The 8,749-nt window shown below is 43.3% G+C and overlaps 1 protein-coding gene across 3 annotated transcripts in view; it reads left to right on the top strand.

The window, feature by feature from the left end:
• GATA3 (GATA binding protein 3) overlaps nt 1-8,512 on the top strand; it is a 29,489-nt gene extending 20,977 nt beyond the window's left edge. For all 3 annotated transcript variants that reach the window (XM_051795235.1, XM_051795237.1, XM_051795236.1), the window contains exons 5-6: nt 1,009-1,134; nt 7,031-8,512. In XM_051795235.1, coding sequence (XP_051651195.1) covers nt 1,009-1,134; nt 7,031-7,315 — 411 coding nt within the window. In that variant the 3' untranslated portion in view covers nt 7,316-8,512. The remainder of the gene's footprint in view (nt 1-1,008; nt 1,135-7,030) is intronic.
• Nucleotides 8,513-8,749: the final 237 nt, after the last annotated feature.

The following is an 8,749-nucleotide window of genomic DNA, read 5'->3' on the forward strand; positions in this document are numbered from 1 at the left end:
GTGTCATATTGATGAAGAAGAGATAGGATGGGATATAAAGGCCTTTTTTTTTTTTTTTAGGAGCTGTAGGCACTTGCACACACGTAAAAACTCATGCACGCTCACTCAGCAGTCCGAAAACTCCTGTTCCTCCTTCAGTGGCAGAAGGGCAATTTGTTTTCTAAAGTTACAATTTTTAAATGATAACACAAATTCATGCATGTGAAAGGAGAGCGACTTTACTAAATTTGACTTTGCTAAATCATTATCACAGCTAAAAGAAAAAGCTTCTCTATACACTTTGGCACATAGACTTTTTTTTTTTTTTTCTCTCGTTCCTACCCCTTTTTGAAATGGTAAATCCTGCTCTGGGGCTCTTTACCAGTTCTTAAATAAACATGAAGGTTTGGGCTGCAAAAAGGGTGTAATTAAAAAAGTTGGGATTCTTGCTCTTTGCTACAGTGTTATTTCCGATCTGGATCCTGTATCCTTTGAAGCTGAGCTGAATTTGCAGGACCGGGCTGTGCCTGCGGTCGGTCCCGGCGAGCAGCTGCCCACCCGGGTCTCACCCGGCGCTCGCCGGAGCCGCCGTGACTCATGCCCGTTGACTGTTCAGGCCCTGACTGCAGAATTAGACCCCTCGGGGGGTCTGGGAGAGTTAAGATGGAAAGACACGTTGGCATTTAAATAACATTTTCCCCTCTGGAATGGGCTGTGCCAGCGCTGCTAATTTTGATGAGTTCTATCAGAGGTTTTAGCACTCACTTTTAGGATGCCCTTTGGCACCTGATTCAGTTCACATATAATTTGGGATTAAAGTACCTCGGGGATTTTTTTCACAATTATTATTTGTTCTCACAAGTCAGTTTCTGGAGGCCTCTGCCGATGTGCGTCAGTCTTGCAGGGTTGATGTTTTCTTTCTCAGAAATTTTGCTGATCGCATTTATTTTAATTTTTTTTTTTTTTTAACACGGGTGTTTTCCTCTTTCTCTCCTTCTCTTCCCCTGTCTCTCTCCCTCCTTCCCACAGTCTGCAGCCAGGAGGGCGGGCACGTCCTGTGCAAACTGTCAGACCACCACTACCACCCTGTGGAGGAGAAATGCCAACGGTGATCCCGTCTGTAATGCCTGCGGGCTCTACTACAAGCTGCACAATGTAAGTGTGACTGTAACACTCAATTACAGGGCCTCAGCTCCAGTGCTTGATGGTCCAAACTCTTCCTTGACTTAAGGATTTCCAGTCTTGTGTGGAAGAGACCCTGTTATCCCTTCGGGGACCTTGGGGGTTGGAGGGATGAGTTGTCAGCCTTTCAAAGATAGCCTGTCCAAGTTGGGAAGGTATAAAACAGGGCTATCTATGGGTAATGTTAGAGCTTTCCCATGGCTGAGCCAAGAAAGGAGGAGTGGATCAACACAGAGAGACATTATCTGCTGCTGATTGGGCTCAGAGGGTTGGAAAAGACAACACGCCGTCCTGCAAGCTGATACCCCCACTATGTGTAGCTTGGTTCCTCCAGCAAATACAAACTCTGGAGAAAAAAGCAAAATGTGCCAGCATTTAGATCATTCTTGGGTTTGTGGCTGCCTTTGTCCAGTCCCCAAAGATGATTTATTTTGGTCTTGTGTTTGCCCTCTTTGACGCAAGCGATTCCTAAACCAAAAAAGGACTTGATTTAGTTAGTGGGTTGCGGAGTCTGCTCAACCTGTGATGTGAATTTTAAAGCATCTGTCATGGAAGGGAAGTAGAAATGAAATGAAATGGCTGGCAGATTTAATCTAATATCTCCATGCAAAGCCAGCTTGCAGGAACCGGGGATATGTGCCCCAGGGAAAGAGCTAAAGGGACCTGAAAAGTTTTCTACTGAATAATAGTACTAATAAAGGACACTTAAGGCTACTCCTGTTACTTTCATTCCACGTGGCATTAGAATAATTATTATGTCAGAAGGAGGAAAAGGCTTGCAATTTCTCTGCTTTGATAAAGTTTTTTATTTTTTTCCCAAATGGTTGATTGCTTTATGTTTGGTTTAGAAATATGGGATTGTGTTTTGCCCTTATGTCCACCCATGCAAACACATCAAAGACATACCGTGTTTCATGGGGCACCCAACCCATGTGGTGTCTCAGTCTCTTCCATTTGTTATTTCAAGCTCTTTGGTTTCTTAGGATGAGTAAACAAGTTTGGATTAAGTAGAAAAAAACGCCAGCAAACAACCAGGCTAATTTTTCACCTGTTTCATGGGAGGCATCTCTCTTGGAAAAAAGGAAAATGTGTTTACCCTTTAGCGGGCAGGTGTCTCAGCACGTTTTCAGTCCCATGTAGCAAGCAAAGCTTGTCATCAAACTCTCAGTGTGATCACTGCAAACAAACAGGCTGGACCCAGAGCGAAAGCTCTCAGAATATCACAAGAAAATATTCTGTTTGCTATTTCCTTGGCAAGAAGGGAGCAAGGTCAGCCAGCTTCACTGGGGGAGTCTGTGCTTGTGCTCTGTTTTCACTTTGGTCTTGTAGTCACCAGTGGTAGGACTTAAATTGTGTAGTTTGGGAAATTTATTGGGAGACCTGTACCTGAGCTACATTTCCTGTATCCAGCAAAGCCTTTTGTAGAAAATAGGCTCTTCCCAAATGACACTGGTAGATGCCTGTGTTTAAATGAGATGACTTGGGCCCTTGAAGATGATGTAGTTTCTCCCCAGAAAGAGGGCAGGATGATGAGTGTCTACCTTCATTGTAGACATCTGACTGGAGGAATCCTTCCTAAGGTGTCTGGAATGGTGTCTGAGTGCTGGGGATCTCCAGTAATGTGCCTGCGAGAGCACATCCTTTTCTTTTTCCCACTGACATTGCAAACCTGGTTGGCCTGAGTTGACCCCCAGATCCACTGTTTAGGGAAACGCAGATCCAGCTGTGAAATCTGTGACATGGGGCAGGCCTTGAGCACATTGGAACCATTTTCATGTTCATTAAAAACTCCAACAGCTGCTTAAAAGCTCAGCAGAGCTACTTACCAAAGTCAAGTAGTATCTTGCCTTATGAGCAACTCCATTAATGGGACCTGCTTAAATGAAACCCCCAGAGGACTTAGATCCTGTGTGCAGTAGCATAAGTAGGCAAGGGTACTAAAATCTAGATATGAGTAGGTAGATTCTTTTTAAAAAAAAGAAATTCTTAAAATATTTAATTATGACTGCAGTGAGAAGTGTGAACCTGCTCCTTGTATGTATCTTTTCTCTGTGGGTTTTACATCAGGAGAGGGATCAGGAATAGAGAGGTTGATTGTAGCATGTCCCTCCCAAGCACCTGAGCGTCGGCACAGGTGTTATGCCAATGCCAGTGGAATGTCTGGGTGCTCAGAAGATGCCTTAAACCTGTTTCGGGCTAGGCTGTAGCAAATTCCTGGCTGCTTTTTTATCCATCCCCCTCCCCACTTTTTCTTTTCTTTCGGTTTAATGAAATTTTCTTGGACCTTAACATCATTAGGATATTTTCATGGATTGATCTGCAGTTGAAACGTACCCAGATTTTATGTCCACGCCGGGAATGACTGCAGTGAAAAGGCTATTTTTTTCCATGGTGTTCATTTTTTTCACGGAGCTATATCAGTTTGTTTTACTGTTGATTTCCCACAGCTTAAGCAAACCCATTTGTCAGTAGGATATAAGCAATAATCATAATAGTCTTGGGGTGCATTTAGTGGAGCTGTTGGCATTCCTCCCACTGACTTCAACAAGAGCCGGCTCCATTAACACCAGTATTAACAATGACTAATATTTCACATTGATACGGTGCCTTTCATCCTGTGGCATCCCAGAGTGCTTTCTAAGATACAGCCAGCCTGGAAGATTAACCCAACATTGTAATGACTATGTCTGAAGGATAAATCCGCTTCAGTGACAGGACCTTATTGAGGTCAATGGCAAAATCCCATTGTCTTCAGTCAGAGCAAGATCAGACCTATAATGGTTAAGACTATCCCCTGCATTTGATCTGTTGAATATGAGGTTCTCATCCCTGTTATTTCAGTCCTTAGAAGCGGGATGAGCCTTTGTGCACTTTCAGGGATGGGTGAGAGTGTGTACCTTGCTGGAGGTGCACAGCAAACTGGCCTGTGCCCAGAGAAGTGAGTGATTTGCCACTGTTTTTGGCAAAATTCATCAGAAAAGACCCCTTTCACAATACCCTAAAGCAGGGCTGTGTGTCCCAAGAGCAGAGCAGTCAGTATTTTGCATATATAAAACAAAGAGCATAATTCCTGCCCATAATTAATTGGCTCCATCTGAAATTAATGAATTTCATATACATGCGTTGGGCTGGTTTAATTTTAATTTAGCATGTGTTTGTCATTTTTATCAGAATGAATTTTCACAGACAAGGTCTTCCCTCTGGGTCTTTCATTTCTCTACCCCAGAAACAGAGATGGGTCCATGCCTTTGATGTTTTGGGGACCACTTTAACCCTGCTTGTGAATGGTCTTTGAAGTCACTGGAAAAATTTTCCAGCTTGCTGCTTCGGCTGTGCATGTCTCACTCTTTCTTGCATTTATCAGAGTTCTTATCTATTTGCACTTGGATTGCTTACCTGCTAGGAGTGTGAGACCATGCACACTGGGATGATGTGTCCAGCCAACAGCTTGGATGGCAGCTCTGACCCCAGTGGTGGGGCTGGCCATGGATTTACCACCATCCTGAACAAAACCGGTATTCCCATCCTTGAGTTTCACATCAAATCATGGCCTGGGGCAACCTGTTCTAAGAGACTGAGTGAAACATGAGAGATGTTGCTCTGAGGAGGTGTTCACTGTCCTGCAGGACATGACACCAAGCAACACAGGGTCAGGACCATGTGCTTGCTCCAAGACCCAGCACAGCCCCAGTCCAGCACCAGGCTTATGTCACTTTGCCACCACCAGCTCCTGAGCTTGCACCTTTGCTGCTTCACCTGCAAATTAGTTCTGGCTGGTCCTGGGTCTTTGTGTCATGATACAAATCCTCATTAGAAGCTGGGGAGGCTGGGGCTGTGTGGGCCTCCTCAAATCTGAGATGGAATTCATCAGAGATTCAGACTTTCTGGTCCCTTCCAGCATTGCTGCCTGGTGGGGCTCCCTTACTACTTCCTCCTGGTTTTGAACCTGGGCAACACATCCCTGCTGGCTGACTGAAAACAGGCCAGGCAAAGCTTTCCCATCCCAGTCACTGATCTGGAGCAAAGGTCCTTCCTTTTGTGTGGATCCCCATTCCCTCAGTGAGGACAGGAACCCAGGGAGACATGTGGTGTTGCATTTGGAGCCCATCACGTTTGAAGTTTTGCTTCTTGCTGCCCCAGGGCTCTTGTTGGGCTGCACATGGGCAGATCCTTCCTAAATTTAGCTGCTGGCAAGCAGGGCAGCTCCTTCATGATCCCTTCATCCTGAGGTAGAGGAATCATGTAAAAATTCACCCATTTTTAGATGAGGTGAAGGTTCCTATCACTGCCGGTGCAAAGAGCCTGGGGTCACAAATTCAGACTGGCATGATGAACTTTGGGAATGCCTAAACTGGAGATGAGCCTGGTCCTTCCTCTTCCTGTGACTCCATCTCTGCCTGTAACTGGGAGTTATTGTATCCCAGCTTCCCTGGGGAGAGAAATCCAAGAATGATTCACATGCTATGGGGAAAAGGACCAGGAATGAAGAGCAACAAGTGAAACTCTGCTGTGTTCATGTAGAAGGGAATGCTTTGCTCCTTGTGCTGATTTAAGGTCTTATGGGTGAAGAGCTACTCAGGACCCTTGCAGGCACATTTTTCCATTGTCCTTTGCTGGGTCTGAGACAGTAGATCCCGGTGGATAGGGGGTTCATCTTTTCTCCCTTTTCTTCCTCTTGCAGAATGCCTCTTGTGCCATCACGTGCTCACATTTATTAAGAAAGGTGGTTCAGCCTCAAGGTGATTTTCTGGGCTCCTCTGCCTTCTGCTATAGGTGAAATCCTGCAGGGGAGCCAGAGCAATACCCACATAGACCCCCAAGTCGGTATTTTTAAGGTTGTTTACGGATATTCGATGCATAAATCCCTTCCCAAGTGTGGTTTGTGGAGGTTTCGTGTCACATGTGCTAGTGCATATTATGATGCTGTCTCTCTATGCAGCACAGAGCCACAGAATCATGGAATAACCTAAGTTGGAAGGGACCCATTAGGATCATCAAAGTCCAAATCCTGTCCCTACACAGAACAACCTAGAGTAATAAGTGTTTCTTACAGGGGGTCCAACAGATTTTTACTACCACTTCCTAACCCTGATGGGCGATAATTGCTGCTGTGTAGATCCATGCAGGAGAATTTAATGTTTAGTTTTACTACAGATATGTTTGTATGCAAGTAGAAAATGCTCTGCTGGGCAGCACAGATACCTGTTTCAGCCCCCCAAAAAAACCCTGAAAGGCTTTAGAAGTAAAATCAGATTGGCTAAAGTAAACCAGAAAGGATGATTAGAGAAAAATCTTTGGAAAGCAGAAAAATAAGACAAAGACCTGACACTTTTGTGAAGAGTTACCCAGCTCCCTAATGCCACTGTGGAAGTTTGAGACCCCTCATAGCACTGAAATCCCAGCAACTCTTGCTGATAATGGTTTTAGATCAGACAGGAAGCCTCGGGGTGAGATGGTGTCTGTGGGGAATATTTCTAGGTGATAATGATTGGTTTTGTTCCTAAACACGGTGCAATTACCTAATGTGCAGATAGTTGAAATTTTTCAGCCACTGTGAGTTACTCGGGTATGTTTTGCTCCCATGTGGCTCTGCCAGAAATTTTCTGTTGTCTTGTCTTTAGCAATATCCAAACTTGGGATGTCCTGGTGGGATCTGAATTTTGGGGTGGATGGGGAGTGTTTGCGTAGCCATGGCACAGGGGAAGAGGTTGTGTAACGATGGCAAATGGGGTGTACAGGGAGGGAGGGGGGCTGCCAACCAGCTGGTGCTGGGCACACCCCCAGGATACGGGGCACGGGGTACACAGATCCTATGGTGATCTGGGGAGAAGGGATGGAAGCACAAAAAAAATAATTGATTTTTGTTTAGATTAACAGACCCCTGACTATGAAGAAGGAAGGAATTCAGACCAGAAACCGAAAAATGTCTAGCAAATCCAAAAAGTGCAAAAAGGTCCATGACAACCTCGAAGACTTTCCCAAGAGCAGCTCCTTTAACCCCGCCGCCCTCTCCAGACACATGTCCTCCATCAGCCACATTTCACCTTTCAGTCACTCCAGCCACATGCTGACTACACCGACACCGATGCATCCTCCATCCAGCCTCTCCTTTGGACCTCACCATCCTTCCAGTATGGTCACTGCCATGGGTTAGCAAGAGACTCCCCTGCTGAATGCTTACAGTCTCAAAATGAGATTTACTTTATATACTTGCATTTTTGCAGGCGTGTGGTTATGGGTCTGACGTCCCGAATCAAATGGGAGGGGGAAAAAAAAAAAGGATTAAAAAAAAATAAAATAAAAAAAAGGTTATTTGAAGGCATAAGAGAGAGGAAAAAAATTAAAAACGCAGAAAAAAACTACAAAAAGCACAAAAAAGGAAAAAAAAGAAAAAAAGAGAAAAAGCAAAAAAAAAAAGTTTTAAAAAAGTGATGTTTGCCACTTTTTAAAGGAACTCACTATGGCGTCTATGTATTCTTACCCACTGAATCTGGATACCATTTGTGAATAAGCCATTCAGAACTTGCATTCCCTATTGGACAGGATCTCTAGTGCTGTGAAAAAAATAAAATAAAATAAAATAAAAAACGCTGAACATTGCATATAACTTATATTGTAAGAAATACTGTACATTTGAGGAAGACTTTATTGCATCTGAGGAGCTGTAAAGAAAAAAAAAGGCATGAAGGACTCCGAGAGAATTTTTTTTAAAAGGAAAAGAAAAAAAAAAAAAAAGAAGATGGGAGGACAATTTAAAAACCAGAAAAACAAACAATGCAGACCAAGAGGAAACGCGGTCTTACGAACAAATGGACCAACTGCCAGTCATGTCTTCTCCTTTTATTTTATTTTTATTTTTATTTTTATTTTTTTTTGTTGGTTTTCTTTTCGGTTTCTTTGTTTCCGGGGAGGGGGAGGGGGCTGGCTAGAACAGTTTTGATGATGCATTAACTAACTAACTAACTAACTAAATAACTAAATAAATAAAAGCTGTAGGGAGATCATTCATTTTTGGGCCACGGGCCTTTTACATAGGAAGTACCAATGGTGTCAGGCAATCAGTGTTAACATGCGGACATTGCCAACAAGGGGGTTTCAGATAGCCATTCTCCAGGTCTATACGCATTGTGAACAAGTTCCTGTAATTGTTGTTTGTATGTATAATTCAACGCACCAAAATAAGAAAGATGTAGATTTATTTCATCCTATTATACAGACTGAATGGTTGTACAAATTTATTTACTGCTAGTGATAAGACCTGCTTTTTTTTTTTTTCGTTTTCGTTTTGTTTTCATATTTTTTCCTCCTTTTTTTTTTTTTTTGGAGAATAAACTAGATTAAATTCTGTTGACTTAACAGTGTTTTGTGCTTGGGGGCGGGAGGAGGAATATTTTTCTTTCTTTACTGATTTTTCTTAAAGTTTGTTTGGATGGTATTTATTGCATAGTTACCACGGGTATGGGAATGTGTGTCTCCGCGCTCATGCTGACGGCCAAAGCAATGTTTGCAGTGGCTTGATAAAAAAAAAAAGATAAATCACAGAACAAAGGAAAAAACCCCTCAAAAATAAATGGACTGCATGTTAGTG

Source organism: Manacus candei, unplaced genomic scaffold (genome assembly GCF_025592945.1).
Source record: "Manacus candei isolate 608988 ecotype Guabito, Panama unplaced genomic scaffold, ASM2559294v1 h1tg000042l, whole genome shotgun sequence".
NCBI lineage: Eukaryota > Metazoa > Chordata > Aves > Passeriformes > Pipridae > Manacus > Manacus candei.